Below are 19953 nucleotides of genomic sequence, written 5' to 3'. Positions count from 1 at the left end.
GACACTTAAGCACAGACTTAAAGTGAAGCACAAATCACATGAGTCTGGGGAGTAAAGCACTCCAGAGAGAGGGAACAGCAAAGAAAGACCTTGAGGTGAGAATGTGCTTACACTGCGAGTGGAACAGCAGAGCAAATGCAGCTACAGCAGGATGAGTAAATCAGAGAGCAGCAGAGGAGGCACAAAATGTGGCGAGGACGGGTCCTATAAAGAGAAAATTCTAAATTGTGTTTGAAGTGTGGTGAAAAGTCATGAGAGTTGAGAACTGGGGAGGGATACCTGATTCACATTTTAGAAAGGTCATTCTGACTACTTTTTTGAACTGTTGAAGAGTAAGTAATATGAAAAGAGAGATAACAGAGACTTCAACTAGAGTACTTCTAGAAGAGATGTGAAGTCAGATAGGTTGTAGATAAATCTGCTAAACAGAAAAGGATTTGCTGTATTAAGTTTAGAATATGAAAATCATGTCAAAGAGGATTCCTGGGGTTTGGGCTTAAGGCACTGGAGGGCTGACTGTAACATTTACTAGGATGGGAGGAACTAGGGAGGAATGGGTTGTAGGACTGGGACCAAACGTTGGTTTTGGTCATGTGTTCACTATTAGTCAAGTGGAAATTGTCAGCTTGGCTATGGCTGTAAAAGTCTGGAACTCAGGGAAGAGGTCAAAACCTGAGATAACTTTGTTTTTGAGAGTTACTAATGACAAGTTCTCAAGAAGAAAATTCCTTTCATGTTTGAGATTTTACTGGCTCAATTCGTCAGAGCCACCTATTGGTTCAAATTTATTTCTCCTATGGGTATACTGCAGCAACACAATTTACCAGTATACACTAATAATAAAACTCTAACCATAAAACTTCATGTTCTTAGCAGACTAAGATGATTAATTTTATAAATTACCAAGAAAAAGGAATACAGGCCCCAACCTAATACATTCAAAAATTAATATAAATTTTATCAGAAAAACAAAGTCTTAGTAAATCTAGCAGATCTATTTCTGTCACAGCTTCTTTCTTTCTCCCTCCTCTATTATTCCCTACCACCTAGAAGCTTGGTCACCAATAAGTCCACAGAGTTAGCTCTTCATTTTCAAAATAAAATTTATTTCTTTAATAAAGAATTAAAATATGGCTGTGAAAGTAGAAAATAATATAGAAAAATATTTAAAATGTGCAATAGTAATTTTAGAGTAAAGGTAGTTAAGCATTAGAGTTTATGCTCAACTTCTACTTGAAAGACCAACCAGTATTATATATATTATTAACCACACTGGAAAAAAAACATACCTACTTGCAATTTTAATTAACAGTTATAATTCAAAAACAGATTTATATACTTGGTCATGCCCTTGTGAAAATAGAAGTACAAATCTTGAGGATATATTTCTTGAAGTTGGTTTCACTTTATAGGCTGATAAATCTACTGTCCAAAAGTTACAGGGATTGCTTTTATTACTAATCCATCCATATAACTAAATCAACATGAAGGAAACATGTACTTTTTGGATGAAACCAAATGTTTTGTTAACAATGCGACAAGAATATCATCTTTCATTACATTGGTATAAAAGCTGGTAAGCTCATGTATTCCCAAAGTATGGTTTCCATCACATGTAGACACTAAACACAAGATGAAGAAATATCTAATGAATTCTATCCATTCGTTCCCCAAATCTTTAGTTACAGTGAAGATACAGGTATTGTTTGTATGCAGGACATACAAAAAGAATTGGAAAATGTTTGGCTAGAGGGAAGACAACTCTTCAGGGACTAATGTTTGCAGTTTGCAGAATAGGATAATCTTCTCTAGGAAGAATAATGTCAACATAGCAGCACTATATTCACCAGGAATCCAATGGATCTCTCATGTGGCAGGAAGCCAAACCTTCTGGCTACTCACAACATCACTCAGTTTCCCTTTAATCTTCAGGAAGTGTCTCTTGAATTCCAATCCGTCACCCTATATTAGGAATAATATCCAAAAAAAAAAAAAAGTCAAAAAAAGAGACCGCCATAAAATCAAACTTTCTTTAGTGGTAACTAAAGGCAAATATCCTTAGGTATGTCCAGCTACAATTCCCTTCAGGTCTTCTTATGAAGACCAAATATTCTCAAAGAAATGGCTACATAAATAATTCCAACTTGATTTTGGGCCCATCACTGTTCCCACTACACTGGGCTCAGAGAACAGAAACAATGGCAGCTTGTCTGTTTCAAGCATTGGTAACTCTGGACCTAAGTCACTGTTTTCCATAGGCACTGGGGGTTTGTAAACTAAAATTAAGCTACACAACTACACTGAAATCTTGCCAAAATACTGTGGTAACAAAGCCAGTCATTCAGTTATGAGAAAGATTTCACTACAGTAGGATCTTAATAATTTAATTCCATACTAAGCATCTAACAGCAAAGCTCCAATTTCAGAATGTGACCTATTTCTCCAACCTCCTTTAGAGCCATGTACAACCTCTCAGGAAATAGAGAAAATGCTATTTTGGTCTTCTATCAGAACGAGTAATCTCTAAAGAAATAACCAGAAATGTGAACAAAACTCTATGTACATGAACATTAATCACAGACTTACTTATAACAGATAAAGATTCATTAATGATATTGTACATTTTGACAAACATATATTTGTAATTAAAAAGATGTATTTGGATTCAATAAGAAAAAGTTTAGAATGCTTTTTTTTTTTTTTGAAGTTTATTTATTTTGAGAAAGAGAGAGACAGAGAGAGAGAGAGAACATAAACAGGGGAGGGGCAGAGACAGAAGGAGAGAGAATCACAAGCAGGCACTGAGCTGTCAGAACAGAATCCGATACGGGGCTCAAACTCCTGAAGGGTGAGATCATGACTGAGCTGAAATCAAGAGCCAGACACTCAACCAACTGAGCCAACCCAGGTGCCCCAAAGCTTAGAATGCTCTAAAATAATCAGGGTAATTACTGGTGGGTAGCATAATTTAGGATTATTTTTACTTATTTACATTTTCTACAAAAAAGACTTTGTTTTATTTTTTTTCTTTTCTTTTTTTTTTTTTTTTTCAACGTTTATTTATTTTTGGGACAGAGAGAGACAGAGCATGAACGGGGGAGGGGCAGAGAGAGAGGGAGACACAGAATCGGAAACAGGCTCCAGGCTCTCAGCCATCAGCCCAGAGCCTGACGCGGGGCTCGAACTCACGGACCGCGAGATCGTGACCTGGCTGAAGTCGGACGCTTAACCGACTGCGCCACCCAGGCGCCCCAAGACTTTGTTTTAGAAGAATGACAAGAATGAATGCTCATAACATTGAATAAGAAGCAAGTTACCATATTTTACACATGCCATGTAAATACAAATAAATGGCATTAAAAATAAAAATCTCTACGTAAGAGTATTTGCATATAGTACATACTAAAGAAGTAGTAAGACTACTATAATATAGTAAAAAATAAGTCTCTGTTCTCTCTGGATGATAAGATTAAACTTGATTTTTATTTTCTCCTCTATATGTTTTCATATTTTTTAGGTTTCTACAACGAACACATAATACTTCTCTAACAAAAGGAAAACAAAGTTTTTTTAAAAAATATGCTATTCTAGGGGCACCTGGGTGGCTTAGTTGATTAAGCATCTGACTCTTGATTTTAGTTCAGCAGACTCTGTCTCTCAAAAAAAAAAAAAAAAGTGCTGTTCTACATACCTTAGATAGCCGAAAGTCGACCAAGATCTTCTCATCCATTTCTACCAAATTCACTTTGAAAATCAGTTTATTGTTTCTCCTATCAGTTGTTGATACAGTAACCTAAGGCAATAAAAATCAGGTTAGTCCAAATTACAAAAATATCTACAATAATTCTCACTTCAAGGAATGACTATAAAAAAATACACTGGTGTACCACAATTATGCAAAACTAGAACAACACATCATGTTCTGGAAAAATACAAAACACATACATTGCTGCTGGGAATGTAAATGGTGCAGCTGCTTTGGTAAACCACTTGGCAGCTCCTCAAAAAGTCAAACGTAGAGTTACTCTATGCTTTAGCAATTCTATTAGCAGGTATAGAGCTAAGAAATTGAAAACATATTGTTATGGGTGCAATTGTGTCCTCTCAAAATTCGTATGTTGAAGCCCTAACTCTTTAGAATACGTTTATATTTGAAGACTGGGCCTTTAAAAAGGTAATTAAGTTAAAAATGAGACCATTAGGTGGGCCCTAATCCAATATGACTGGTGTCTTTGTAAGAAAAAAAAGTTAGCATACATAGATACCAGGTATGCATGCACACAGGAAAGACCATCTGAAAGCCAAGAAGAGAAGCCTCCAAGGAAACCAACCCTGCTGGCACCTTGATCTTGGACTCCGGTCTCTGGGATCATGAGAAAACAAATTTCTGTTGTTTAAGCACCCAGTCTCTGCTGTTTTGTTATGACAGCCCTGGCAAACTAAAACACATGTAAATTCATACAAAAACTTGTATAAGGGGCGCCTGGGTGGCTCAGTTAGTTAAGTGTCCAACCTGGGCCCAGGTCATAATCTCACAGATCATGAGTTCGAGCCCCACGTCGGGCTCTGTACCGATAGCTTGGAGCCTGCAGCCTGCTTCAGAGTCTGTGTCTCCCTCTCTCTGCCCCTCCCCAGATCGTGCTCTGTCTCTGTTCTCTCAAAAATAAATAAACATTACAAAAAAATTTTTTAATGTATGTAACAGCATTATTCATATAATAGCCTGTAAGTAGAAACATCCCAAATGTCCATCAACAGGAAAATGGACAAATAAAATGTAGTCTTCTATCCACATAATGGAATATTATTTGCCCATAAAAAGGAATGAAGTAGTAATGAATGTAAACAACACAGATTATCCCTGAAAACATGCTAAGTAAAATAACACAGACACAAAGAGCCATTTATATGACATTATATGACTCCACTTATATGAACCATCCAGAATAGGCAGTCCACAAAGACGGAAAGTAAATCAGTGGCTGCCAGGGAATGAAGGGAGGGAAGAATGAGGAGTGACCACTAATTGGTATAAAGTTTATTTTGGGGGCAATGGAATGTTCTGGAATTAAGTGATGATAATAGCACAATCTTGTGAATACACCAAAACCACAAAATTGTACACTTTAAAATGGTTAAAGTGATGATTTTTATGTTATGTGAGTTTTCTCTCAATAAATCTACCTGACCAAAAAAAAGTAAGTTACCCCACACAAGGGAGAGGAAAATCATACTGGCCTCAGATTTCTGCATAGTAACAATTTCCCTTAACTTTTAATTTTGAAAGCTTACAAATCTACAAAACAACTGAAAGAATCTACAATAAATAACCATATATCCTTCATTGATTTTATCAACCTAGATAAGTATATGTTTACTTGTCTTTTTTTGTGTGTGTTTTTTTAAGTTTTTCAACCAAGCTATAGAAGACATACACTTCACTTCAACATATTTCTCCTATGAACACATTTGCCTACAAACCACGATATTATGATAACACCCAAGAAATTTGACACCGATACAAAAACAATATCTAATATAAAAACCATATTAAATTTCTCCAATCATCCCAATAACACTCTTTAAAGCTTTTTTTCCCCTTTAAATCCATGATCTAGTGAAAGATCATGCATTACATTATTTATCAGGCTTCTTTAATACATAATATTCCCCTCATGTTGTTTTTCATGACATTAAAGTTTTTGAAAACCCTAAAGACAGATTAGAATTTCAGTGATACAGGGGCTCCTGGGTAGCTCAGTCAGTTAAGTGTCTGACTTGGTTCGTGAGTTCGAGCCCTGCATAGGGCTGTGCTGACAGCTCAGAGTCTGGAGCCTGCTTCGAGTTCTATCTCCCTCTTTCTCTCTGTCCCTCCCCTGCTCACACTCTGTCTCTCTTAAAAATAAATAAACACTAAAAACAATTAAAAAATAAAGAATTTCAATGATACAAATATGCCATAATAACATACACAACAAAAACTGGTAGGTGGGAGCAGGGGAGGTGGAAGAAATATGGGATTGTTAATGTATTCATCTTTCATAGAAGGGAATCTTTGTTACTGTTACAATTTAAGTATACGTAGTTTTTAAGAAAATAATGACTTGAATCAGTATTTTTAATAACCTCAGAGAAGACTTTCAATATTATTTAAGGTAAACAACATTTTACTTAAATCCTTTGAATTTCAATTGTTTCTTTTTCAAAAATATACTGATCATCTTTTTTACTCAAATATTTACATTTTTCTTTAGGAAAATCAACGGAACATACCTGATTCATACAGCTCTTTTTCCATTGATAGCCCAGTTTCTCACAAGTCTCTTTCAGGCATTGGTAAGATTTGTCTGCATCCAATTTGGTAAAAAACCGTGTCATTCTTTTAACCAAGCGCTGCCAAGGGTTCTACATGTCAAACAGAGGAGACCTGAATAAATCTGGTTTCACCAAAAGCAGTCATATCACAACTAACTGGTCTGAAAATTCTCTTCTGTGACTTAAGATTCTTACACATCAAAGTATCTTCTAATTCTTCCTTCCTTCGCAGAAAAAAAAAAAATCTGTATATGTTAAAGTGTTAATACAACATTTCTAAGATTTATTCATTAAAAAAAGGCTTTATGACAAACAACTAGAGGGTTTTATTTATTTGAAAAACTAAATTCCCTTACCTGTGAGGATCCTGGGGTGCCAAGTAACTGACTATTCAGGAGCATATGATCAGGACATGTGGGCTGGGAAAAACTGATCCCTTGTACCAGTTTATCAATATATGAAGGACTGGTGTCCCATAAGGAAAGACCTGTCCGTGGTTCTGGTTGGGAACTGGAGTACTTCACATTTTCTTCACTGAGGCATTGAGATATGGGGAAAATATATATTTTTAGATAAAATCAATCTGGCCTTTCTTATATCACATTACCATTCTCACACTGATAAACATTACATTCACTGTTAAGAAAAAATATATATATATGCATTACTTCTTATGGGAGTACTACATTCAACAACTATTTGATCTTTGCTGATTTATCTTACCTAGAAGCACTGTTCACTGGAGAGAAGTCCAAATTGGATTGAATGTGCTTAGAAAATCCACTAGGAGACTCTGATATACCACCTGAAGTGACTCGGGGCCTCTTTGCCCCTAAAAAACAGAAAACATAAATACAAATATTTTCAAGTCCCCTAAGCAATGTTCTTCAACTAACCCCACTGGAAAATTCAAGAAGTAAAACCACATCTAAATCCATGTATTTAAAGCAAAATAGTTATATAAGACAAATAGTGGCTCTTTGTACATGATTACAAAAGAAATATGATCATTATAAACTTATGAGGACTCACTTATCAAATTACACATTTCACAAATCCTGACCTGTAAGCATGTTCCAAGTATGGGGTTAAGGCCACAATTTTAATGGTACCATTTATGGTAAAAGAACAGTGTTCTACGAAGACAAAGAGACCTAGCTAAAAAACCAAAACTTTTAAAACTGGAAAACAATTTATGACAGTGGTGATAAATATTATGAATCTGCTCTATCCAACATTCTTTGCTCCCTGGAAAAGCTTTACCAAGAATAATCATTATATAGAAAATGATGCCACTATAAATTCATTGGTTACTACCATCAGCTGAATCTTCAACACTGTGCTTCTCTAGTCAGTTTCCTCTCCCTTTCTACACAATGATCTCTTCAAAACTTCTATACTCTTGTCAAATTCCCATAACGACCCACCCCCACCCCCAGTACCTCACTGCTTCGCATTCGATACCATCTCCAACTGCACAAAGAAAATAAGTCATTAGAAACTCCCTCAATTTGCCACTACTAAATCTGTCAATTTACTTGCACTGCTACCCAATCTTCCCTCTTCCATGCTCCCATAAAATGTTCATCTCTGTACTTGTACGTGAGCCTATGCCCTCCTATCTCAGGGGGTCTTGATGCTCCTTCATTCCTTCTCTCTTAGACCTTCAGCCTCCTCCTTTCAACTGGAACGGTCCCCAAATCATTTAAACACACTTACATTTAGCTGAACATTTTATTTACTAATTCATTCAAATATTTTATTAAGCCTACTATGCATCAGGCGGTAAGAGGAAAGAAACAGCATGCTGGTATGCTGATGAGAAAGCAGTAGAGAGGGAAAAATTAATGATGCAGGAGGAAGACAAAAGAATTGTCTCTGAGTAGGCAAAAGAGAAATGGGCCTAGTGCATAAGAGAGAGAGCTAGTATATATCTGGAGCAGACAATTTATTCATAGCAACAAAGGAGAAAGCAGAATATATGAGCACAGAGGCAGCTGGTTAGGTGGCTGGAGATGGTGATGGGAGCTTATGGAAGTTGCCTTATGATTGTTTCTATTTCCCAGTGAAATAGGAAGTGAGAGTGAGGATGGGGAAGGAGGTGCTAGAAGTTGAAAAACAAACAAAAAAAAAGGTATATAAATGTGACTTAGAAGACTGAGGTTGTGAAAGAAGTAGGGAAATGCATTATAATTGCCTGGCAGAATTAAGGGCTCACTTGAGATCAGTGATCCTGAATTTAAAGTGAACATTGTTGTGTATTTTGGTCCAGGTGCAATCAGCTGTGCAGGTGTAAGTATAGAGCAGGTAGAAAACTGGATTAAAATTGCATTAGGTTTTGTCCAGTAAGCATGATGAAGAGAGAATAGGGCAGGAACGCTGAAGCTGAAAGTAAAGAAGTCATTACAATGACCTTGGGATTTAAAGTAGTGACGATGGAACTGAGGACCTAGGGAGGGGACAGGTAAGAGATAGTGAAAAGGAAGTAGAATTAATGGACTTCAAGTCTAGGTAGGGTCAAAGGATTGTTGAAGTCAAGGTACTAGAGGAGGAAGCCAGAAAAAAAATATGCCAGTAGTCAAAGCAGGATGTCTGAAGAGAAGATCACTAGAGAGAAGGTAAAGAAAAGATGAAATCAGGATATTCGAAGGGTCATCCAAATGAATATTTAAATCACCAAGAGCCATGACAAAATGTACAAGAGTCACGTTAGAGAGAGTGACAATGTGGCAGGAGTTTTAAATGGGGGTTCAGAAACTGATTATCACAAGGAGGGAACATTAGGAAGTAGTCTGATAATATGAGATTCAAAATGAAGAGGGGAGAAATATGAGAAAAAGGGAGAAAGTAGAAATGAAGGACAAAAAGGATGCCTGCCCCACTCCCAGATTCAAGGGTAGGAGTGTGTGGGAAAGAAAACATCACCACTTGAGGGGAAGCTGTGTTCTCAGGAGAGAGCCTGCGTTCAATTAAAACAAAGGGAAAAGGGAAAAGACACATTCAGAGAAGAGTTAAAAACTCCTCACTTATCTTTAGCCATTCTCTCTCCCATTCACAGCCAGGCTTCTTGAATGAGCTGTCTATACTCTGCTTCATTATCTCTCTTTTAGACTATAATCATTGCATTGTCAAGTAAAATTACTCCTAGCCTTTCACCAAACCTGTTCCTGCCATGATCATGAATACTACTACTGGGCAAATTTTCAGGCTTCATGTTATTAATTCACTTAACAGTGTTTGCTACTATCACACATTTTCTTCTGTTGGCCTCACTTTTTTCATATTCTCCAGATGTTCCTCCCATCTCTTTGGCTACTTTTCTGTGTCCCTGGCCTCTACTTACCACTTAAATGTTGACATTCCTTAAGATTTCATATAATTTCATCTACCAGTTTAAATTATCATCTATTTGCAGAAAACAACTAAATATTGACATCTCAAGCCTGGTCCTGTCTCCTGAGTTACACACACACACACACACACACACACACACACACAATTAGACAGTTTTATTTCTCAAAATCAACATGTCCAAAGCCAAATAAAATTTCTCCCCAATTCTGTTTTTCCTAAGTTATATCCCAGTAAATGGCATCACCATTTTCTGAGTTTGTCACTCCAGAAGAGTCATCCTGGATTCCTAATTCTCTTTCATTTTCTACATATAAACAATTACCAGTCCTATCAATTCTAGTTTGTAAGTTTCTTTGGCATCTACCTCTTCCTTCCAAATCCATTGCTACTAACCCAATCCAAGGTACCATCTTCTCACATCTAGGATAAAAAATTTCAAAAACAATGGAAAAAAAAAAAAGTAGGCAGAAGGACCTTTCAAAACCAAATATACGATTTTGTCATTTCCTTGCTTCCTCAATGGCCTTAAGTTAAAGCCCAAAATCCTCAACATGGTTTACAAGGTCCTCCTTCACACTTCGGTCACTATCTACTTCATTTCAAACCTCTCTCCCTCTCCCCCTTCTCTATTCACTCATTTACTCAACATTTACTGAGAGCCTACAATGTACCACACATCATGCTAACGACTAATGACTTAAAATGACAAGCCAGACATGGTCCATGCCATACTGGCCTTCTTTCAAGTTCCTTAAATGTATCACCTTCCAAACTCTAAGACTCTCCAAATGTTGCTTTCTCTGTTCAGAATCTGCCACTCATCTTGCTAGTACTCATCTGGCTAGGTCCCTTTTAATCTTCGGTTCTTAGATTTAATGTGATTTCCTCAGGAAGACAAGTCTTCTCTGTCACTTAAGACTTGGTCAAACACTTAGCTATAGTACTCTGCTTTTCCACTTTATTAACAAACTTAAAATTATTTTTTGTATTTCTGTTTTTCCTACTACACATTATAACCTACATAAGGACAGAGACCATAGGTATCCTGTATTGTTGATTTGTGATACTGAATGCAAGTGCCTTTTCTTTCACAGAAAAAAATACTTGTATTTTAAGGATATTACCTTTCTTGAGAGGTTTGTTGTACCATCTATCTTTTTTGATGTCTGGAATGGTAATCCTTACTGATGGATTCTCAACTAGGATTTTATGCAGCAAAGCTAAAAATAAAATATTAAGACAACATTTACAAAAGAGACATGCAAATTAGAAACTTGTACTGTGGAATATATTCTCTATTGATCTCCTTATATCCAAATATTATTTCCAGGGAGGAGAAAGAATAAAGCTACTTAATTATTGCTTTAATTTCATGCATTTGCTCTTTGCTACTGTCTGTATCTGAGAACGCCATTCCCAGATCTGATGCTCAGTTGTCTGCAAACAAGTAAAGCAAGAACCAGGTGGAAATGTTTCTCCCCATTTGACAACATTAACAAAAAGATTTAAAAATCCTCATCCATTTTCAACACCAAACTCCAGTGTGCCAATATGTCAAGTTACATCCTCATTCACACAGTTTTATAAAGAAAAATTACTTTCTAGTAACTTTTTAAGAGATAGTAATATAAGTAACTGTCATCCTAAAGTACCTTAATTATTTTGATAAAGAACTCATACGGGGCGCCTGGGTGGCGCAGTCGGTTAAGCGTCCGACTTCAGCCAGGTCACGATCTCGCGGTCTGGGAGTTCGAGCCCCGCGTCAGGCTCTGGGCTGATGGCTCAGAGCCTGGAGCCTGTTTCCGATTCTGTGTCTCCCTCTCTCTCTGCCCCTCCCCCGTTCATGCTCTGTCTCTCTCTGTCCCAAAAATAATAAATAAACGTTGAAAAAAAATTAAAAAAAATAAAATAAAATAAATAAATAAATAAATAAAAGAACTCATACATCTCCCAAAACCAAAATTATTTTCTTTTTTTTATTGAGGTTTTTTTGTTTATTTGAGAGACACAGAGACAACATGAGCAGGTAAGGGGCAGAGAGAGAGGGAGAGAGAATCCCAAGAAGACTCTGCACTGTCAGTGCAGAGCCCAATGCAGGGTTTGAACTCATGAACCGTGAGATCATGACCTGAGTCGAAACCAAGTGTCTGCCGCTTAACCGACTGAGCCACCTAGGAACCCCCAAAATTATTTTCTTTTTTTTTTTCAATATATGAAGTTTATTGTCAAATTGGTTTCCATACAACACCCAGTGCTCATCCCAAAAGGTGCCCTCCTCAATACCCATCACCCATCCTCCCCTCCCTCCCACCTCCCATCAACCCTCAGTTTGTTCTCAGTTTATAAGAGTCTCTTATGCTTTTGTTCTCTCCCACTCTAACCTCCTCCCAAAATTATTTTCTAATGGACCAAAGACTTAAATGAAAAACTGAAGGTAGAAAAACACAAATGAGGGGTGTCCCCCTGGCTGGCTCAGTCAGTAAAGCATGCAACTCCTGATCTCAGAATTATGAGTTCAAGCCCCACACTGGGCATGGAACCTACATAAAAAAACAAACTAAGGGGTGCCTGAGTTGCTCAGTTGGTTAAACGTCCAACTTTTGGTTTCGGCTCAGGTAGTGATCTCATGGTTTTGAGTTCCAGCCCCACTGTGGGCTCTGTGTTGACAGCTCAGAGCCTGAAGCCTGCTTCAGATTCTGTGTCTCCCTCTCTCTCTCTACCCTTCCCCCACTCGCACTCTCTCTCAAAATAAACATTAAAAAAAAAACCACACATATGAAACACAGGAATTTTCTTCTAAAGTTAGGGGTGGGGAAGACCTTGCCAAACATAACAATACAGTCAGAAAACCACAAAGGACAAAATAATAGATTTGAATAGATAAAAATATAAAACTTCTGCACATGAAAATAGCATAAACAAAATAAAAATGCATGGCAAATTGTGAAAAATATTTGTAACAAATGCAAAGATCTAATGACATTAACATTTTAAAAAATTCGAAGTAATAAGAAAACCTCCCTGCCAAAAAGTGAGTAAAATAAACCATCCACAAAAACAGGCAAAAAACTAATAATCAAATATTTTTAAAAATATATAAACCAATGAGACTGTGGTAAAATGGTACAAACTTTCTGAAAAGTAATTTGGCAAAGTAAACCATAATAATTAAAAACTGCATACATCCTAGGGGCACCAAAGTGGCTTAGTCAGTTAAACGACTGACTCTTGATTTCAGCTCAGGTCATGATCTCATGGTTAGCCTCACACCAGGCTCTATGTTGATGGTACAAACCCTGCTGGGATTCTCTCTCTCCCTCTCTCTGCCCCTTCTCACAAACATGTGTTCACTCTCTCTCTCTCAATATTTAAAAAAAAAAGAACAAAAAACCTGTATACATCCTTGATATTTCTGGATTTGCTTTTTAATTAAATGATTTACAGTATGTGCATTACAGGGATGATCACTGGATCTCTTTCATAAGTAAAAATTTTTTTAAAATATAAGTCTTTGAAACAGTGAATTGGATGCATATAGTAAGACATATCCACATAGCAAAATACCATCACAGCTTTCATTTATAAATAATGAGACAGACCTACAACTATAGTCATGGAAAAATGTACTTGACTATAGCATTAAGACAAAAAAACAGGTTATAAAATAGCATGTGTAGTATGATCTTATTTTTTGTAAAAACACACACACTTATATACATATACAAAAAACATATACTTGCTATTTATTTTTACAACAAAGTGTAGAACTATATATCGAAACATTAATAGAAACTATTAACGAGTGCTGAGTGCTGGGATTATAGGGTTTTAAAAAATTGTTGGGGCGCCTGGGTGGCGCAGTCGGTTAAGCATCCGACTTCAGCCAGGTCACGATCTCGCGGTCCGGGAGTTCGAGCCCCGCGTCAGGCTCTGGGCTGATGGCTCAGAGCCTGGAGCCTGTTTCTGATTCTGTGTCTCCCTCTCTCTCTGCCCCTCCCCCGTTCATGCTCTGTCTCTCTCTGTCCCAAAAATAAATAAACGTTGAAAAAAAAAAAAATTAAAAAATTGTTATTTTCTAATCTATCTGCAAGGAGCACAGACTATTTATGTGATTATTTAAAAGTTAAAAAGAAAAAATTTATAAGAAAAAAATTCAAACAGCACTAGTCTTCATTATCCAAGAAATCAGTGCTTTCAATCAACATAACCCAGTTACCTAGAGGAGCAGAATCAATTTTTTTCCAAGGGTTGAGGTATGTTTTTTTTTCTTTCCAATCAGAATATTCCTGACAACTGTCACTGGGCTGGTCCCATGGCAATTCTAAAAAAGAAACAAGTCCCAGTTTTCTGAGTGTTCATGTCATTATACAGTAAAGATTTTAAAGGAAAATAATCAGTGATACAAATCCATCAAATGTTTCCTCCAAATTAATTCAATATGGTTTTCAAACTAAGAATGCTAACTCATAGAAATTTTAGAGGCACCTCAAAGACAGATGAACTACTTCTACCCTACTCTTTCCAAAATTATTCACATAAATTTTAAAAGAGGTTGCTATTGTGATATTTCATTTAGTAGCTCTACATAAAACTGATTTTTAAAAAGCTTTGACATTAAAAGTTCCAACTTAGTTATAAATAAGTTTACTATCAAAATACTATCATATAAATATGGATTCCCCTGGTTTGTTTTATTTATTTTGGTACAACAAATCTGGCTTTCCATAGACAGGAGTTTCATCATGATTAAAAAGCTCTTACCTCCAGCCAACATTGCTGTAAGTACTATTCCACAGGACCAAACATCAACTGGTTCTGCATGAAATTCTTTTCTCTTTAGAAGTTCTGGAGCAACATAAGGTAAAGTGCCACACATCTTGTTCAATAAACGCTCACGATTATTATGCCGAAACACTGTTGCCAAGCCAAAGTCAGAGATCTTGAGGTTATCTAAACCAAAGGAAAAATGAATGGCACTTAATAAAGATGTTTTGTAAATAGATATACTTAAAGGAATTAAGTATTACTGGAAAATCACTGGTGTTACTTCAAGTTTGTAGAACTTTTCTACCTTAAAATGACAAAAAAGACATTTTAAAAGAAATAAAAGACATTTTCACCTAGCTAAACCTAGAAAAAGGCCTCAGAGCTTCTATTAACTAAAGAAAAATCATCAATACACAAAACAGTTTGGACCAGGTTAAAGACAATGGAGTCAAAAGGGGCTGTCCTTCTGTAAAAAGGGCACTATAGTCTTAGGCTGAAAGCACAGCCAAGTCCTTCATCAACTTGTACAAAGGGCTGGAAGAAGACATCAATAACAAACCAGGTACAACTTTCTCAGCAGCAAACAAACCCAAAAGCAGGAAGAAAATATGTAAAGACATACCAAAACTAAAGATCCACAAACCGTTAAAATTTCGTGTCAAAGTGGCTAACTTTAGAAAAGGAGGAGGAACTACGCACAGAAAATAAACCAGAAAGGCAAATTTCCTCTAACTTCATCTTTAACACACACAAACTACAAGCAGAACTTTCAACTTACCCTGTGCTTAGTGAATATCCACCAAAACTGACTGATGCTATGCTAGCCAATGCAGGTAAGTGAATTACTAAAGAAGATTAACAACAGACAACTGTTGGGAAAGTTACAAAAACATAGGATATTACTAGATCTTATAGCAAGGGAATCGAACCTAATCTTAGGAGTGAGGGAAGACCCCCTATTATCAAGGTGTCAAATGGTATAACCTTTTTAGAGGGTAATCTATCAAAAGATGTCAAAATTGAAATATTCATTCTTTAACGTTTATTTATTTTTGGGACAGAGAGAGACAGAGCATGAACGGGGGAGGGGCAGAGAGAGAGGGAGACACAGAATCAGAAACAGGCTCCAGGCTCTGAGCCATCAGCCCAGAGCCTGACGCGGGGCTCGAACTCACGGACCGCAAGATCGTGACCTGGCTGAAGTCGGACGCTTAACCGACTGCGCCACCCAGGCGCCCCGAAATATTCATTCTTTAAACTAGCAATTCCCGGGGCACCTGGGTGGCTCAGTCGGTTGAGTGTCTCACTTTGGCTGAGGTCATGATCTCACAGTTCATAGTGGGTTCAAGCCCTATGTCAGGCTCTGTGCTGACAGCTTGGAGCCTTGAGCCTGCTTCAGATTCTGTGTCTCTCTCTCACTGCCCATCCCCTCTTGTGCTGTCTCTCAATCTCAAAAATAAATAAACATTAAAAAAGAATTTTAAACTAGCAATTCCCATTTCCAGGAACACAAACACAGAAATAATCCCCCAAATTCACAAACACAAGAATATTCCTAGCAGTATTATCTGTAAACAGCTTAAATATCCAATAAAGAAATGGTAAAATCTTGTTACACATGTATGCAAGGAAAACTATGTAGGTAAGTTGTTTAAAAAAAGAAAAGGTCTATCTATAGTTCTGACATGGAATAGGGTATGAGTGGAAAAAAAAAGGACAAAGGCATAGCAAATATCCATTATAATATGACCCAAGTTTTATACGGGGACTGCACAAAACTTTAGAACAGACATCACTGTTCCATTTTCTAAGCTAGAAACAACTTAAATGTCCTAAAATAGGGGACTGATTCTTTAAAATCAGGTATATACATATCCATACAATATGATATATAATCCATCGATAATGTTTACCTGTATTTGAATTGGGAGGTAGCTACTGTAATTATCGTTTTAATAGCTATACATGACACAATCTTGACAAACCCCTGAGAGTTAGAGTGCCAAGTTACTTCTATGTTACTAATCACTGAAAATACTAATAATGGATGACTGTAGCATTCCTCAGATTTTATTGTTTCCTTATGTCTGCAACATAACACTCAGGTTAGAGAACTGCATATAATCAATTCTAAATTGAGGAGTGTGGTTATCTCTGAGAAAAAGAAAAGGGAATACATTTGAGAAGGCATACACAGGACTTGGACTATATTAGTAACATTAACTTTTTGTATTTATTTTTAAAAAATTTTTCTTTTTTAACATTTATTTTTGAGACAGAGAGAGACAGAGCATGAATGGGGGAAGGTCAGAGAGAGGGAGACACAGAATCTGAAACAGGCTCCAGGCTCTGAGCTGTCAGCACAGAGCCCGTTATGGGGCTCAAACTCACGGACCGCGAGATCATGACCTGAGCCGAAGTCGGACGCTCAACTGACTGAGCCACCCAGGTGCCCCAGTAACATTATCTTTTTAAAAAAAGATTATTAAATATTGAATAGAAACAAAAGAATGTTTATAGAATATGCAGGATGTGAGCATATCCCATTTACCCAATACTCAATTTAAGAACATTCATATCTCCTTTGAAATCCCCTGTAATTAATTGGGGTGCCTGGGTGGCTCAGTCGGTTAAGCGTCCAACTTCGGCTCAGGTCATGATCTTGTGGTTTGGGAATTCGAGCCCAGCGTTGGGCTCTGTGCTGACAGCTCAGAGCCTGGAGCTTGCTTTGGATTCTGTGTCTCCTTCTCTCTCTGCCCCTCCCCCACTTATACTGTCTCTATCAAAAATAAATAAATGTAAAAAAAAAAAAATTTTTTTTGAAATCCCCTGTAATTACTTCCCTCAATTTATTTCTTTCTCTACCTTCTCATAAGTAACCACCATTCTGATTTTGGTTTTAATATGCTTTTTTCCTCTGTAATTTTTCCCATATTTGTTTATTCCCAAATAAACAATGTTTTATTTTACATATTTTTGAACTTCCTTTAAATAGAATCATACTGGTATAAATACTTCTATGAAACTTATATCCATGTCATTACTTGTACCTATAAATTATCCATTTCATAATTTATCTATTCTATTATTGACAGATATTTAGGTTGTTTCCAGTTTTTTGCTATTATAAACACCACTGCTTCGAGTGGTATACATATGTATAATGTTTAATTTTTTAAACCAAGTTGTTACACAGGTGGTTGCTGTATTTTTATTTTATTATAATATGTATTATATGTTTTATATAATTTTTTATGTGCTTGAATTTATTTAAGTAAGCTCTATGCCCAATGTGAGGCTTGAATTCATCACTCTACAATCAAAAGTCACATGCTCTACTGACTGAGCCAGCCAGATGGGCCCCATGCCTGAATTTTTTTTAAGTTTTCATTACAAGTAAAGATTTTTACACTATAAATACAATTGAAAAGGCTGAAAAATAAAGTCCACATGCACGTTAAAAAAGCATATATCTTATGATCTAACTTATGTTAATACATATATGGGTAAAGATATATATGTCTCCTTTATCCTTACAACCCAAATAGTTCTTACTATCACCATTTTATAAAGAAGGAAAGTGGGGCAGAGAGAAGGCAAGCAACTTACCCAAGGCCATACACCTACTAGGAGGTGGCCTAGATTAACCCTAGGTTCAAATGACTGTAAATCTCAAGCTCTTAAAAATATGCTATACTGCTTCTCACAGGTAGACACACAATTCTTCTTTCCCAGAGTGTTTTATTTAGCTAGAAACCTACATTTATTCAAAAAAGGACTTAATTTGTAAATGAAGAAGGGGAGGAATTGACTGTAATATCATCAAGGCTATTAGCATTCAAAAAGTAATGAAAATAGAATGATAAATGGAAGTTAAAGGAATTCTCCAGCATCTGAGACAAAACTCGGGACAGAGGTACTGCCTGGGGCCTGGTCACAGAGAGTGAAAAAGCGGGGAGTGGACAAAAGCTGAAGACAGAGGGCTGGTGTGCCATTGCTGACCTGGGAGAACAGACTGGGTAGCTGGGCGGCGCCATTTTCACCGATCCCGCGCATACGCACCTAGGAGCCCGCAACAATCCACCCCAGTAGGCTAGCAGCGCCATCTAGTGGAGATCGGAGCTGTTACACTGAGCCCCGCCCAACTGGGCCAACTTCACTCTTCAAGAACAAAAGTCTCACAGCCGGCTTAGTTTATGGAGTATAAAGAGCTACATAGACTGACTTCTAGGGGAAAACGAAGCAATTTCAGTCCTACTTCAATCTGTTAGCAGGTTCATCTATTCAATTTTCTTTCTTTTCCTTTTTTTCTCTTTTACACTTCTTTTCTTTTTCTTGAATACAGAAAGAGAAAAAATTCATTTTTATTTTCAAATTTATTAAAAATATTTTTAAATTCTTATTACTATATTTTTTACTTTTGTGTAATTTTTTTCAAATTCTATTTTACTTCCATCATTTTATTTTAATCTACTTCAGTGTATTCACCTTTTCAAATTTTCAAACAATTTCCTTTTTTTTCTTTTTCGTGAATGCAGAAAAACTTCATTTTTACTTTCAATTTCTATCAAAAATATATTTTTTTAATTTTTTACTTCATTTTTCACTTTTATGTAAATTATTTCAAATTCTATTTTACTTCCATCATTTTATTTTAGTCTACAACAGTGTATTCACTTTTTCAAACTTTCAAACGATTTCCTTTTTTTCCTTTTTCTCTTTCTCGTTTCTTTTTCTTGAATACAGAAAGAAAAATTTCATTTTGTTTTTAATTTTTATTAAAAATATTTTTTTTTAATTTTTTTCTACTGTATTCTTTACTTTTGTGTATATTTTTTCAAATTCTGTTTTACTCCCCTCATCTCATTTTAGTCTACTTCAGTGTATTCATTTTTTCAAATTTTCAAACGATTTCCTTTTCTCCCCCCCCCCCTTTTTTTCTGTAATCTGTCAAACCACTTTCAATACCCAACCAAAACACACCTAGGATCTAGCATCATTTATTCAATTTTTGTTTCTGTGCGTGTTTTTAATTATTTAATTTTAATATTTTTTAATTTCAATTTTTCTACCTCATTAATTCATTTTCTGCCTTCAAAATGACAAAACGAAGGAATTCACCCCAAAAGAAAGAGCACAAAGAAACGACAGCCAGGGATTTAATCAACACCAATATAAGCAAGATGTCTGAACCAGAATTTAGAATCACCATATTAAGAATACTAGCTGGAGTCAAAAATAGATTAGAATCCCTTTCTGCAGAGATAAAAGAAGTAAAAATAGCCAGAATGAAATTAAAAATGCTACAACTGAGCTGCAATCACGGATGGATGCAGCTGCGGCAAGGATGGATGAGGCAGAACAGAGAATCAGCAATATAGAGGACAAACTTATAGAGAATAATGAAGCAGAAAAAAAGAGGGAGACTCAGGTAAAAGAGCACGATTTAAGAATGAGAGAAATCAGTGACTCATTAAAAAGGAACAACATCAGAATCATTGGGGTCCCAGAGGAGGA

General features: G+C 36.3%; 1 protein-coding gene across 4 annotated transcripts in view; it reads right to left on the bottom strand.

Moving 5' to 3' along the window:
• Nucleotides 1-1085: 1085 nt before the first annotated feature.
• The window catches only part of CHEK1 (checkpoint kinase 1), a 32890-nt gene continuing 14022 nt past the window's right edge, over nt 1086-19953 (bottom strand). For all 4 annotated transcript variants that reach the window (XM_045483368.1, XM_045483371.1, XM_045483370.1 and 1 more), the window contains exons 6-13: nt 14431-14619; nt 13886-13990; nt 10794-10889; nt 7039-7147; nt 6672-6849; nt 6274-6405; nt 3692-3793; nt 1086-1962 (exon numbers count right to left, since the gene is read on the bottom strand). In XM_045483368.1, the coding sequence (XP_045339324.1) occupies nt 1867-1962; nt 3692-3793; nt 6274-6405; nt 6672-6849; nt 7039-7147; nt 10794-10889; nt 13886-13990; nt 14431-14619 (1007 nt within the window). In that variant the 3' untranslated portion in view covers nt 1086-1866. The remainder of the gene's footprint in view (nt 1963-3691; nt 3794-6273; nt 6406-6671; nt 6850-7038; nt 7148-10793; nt 10890-13885; nt 13991-14430; nt 14620-19953) is intronic.

Source organism: Leopardus geoffroyi, chromosome D1 (assembly GCF_018350155.1).
Source record: "Leopardus geoffroyi isolate Oge1 chromosome D1, O.geoffroyi_Oge1_pat1.0, whole genome shotgun sequence".
Taxonomy (NCBI): Eukaryota; Metazoa; Chordata; class Mammalia; order Carnivora; family Felidae; genus Leopardus; species Leopardus geoffroyi.
This window is presented reverse-complemented; position numbering and strand designations above follow the sequence as displayed.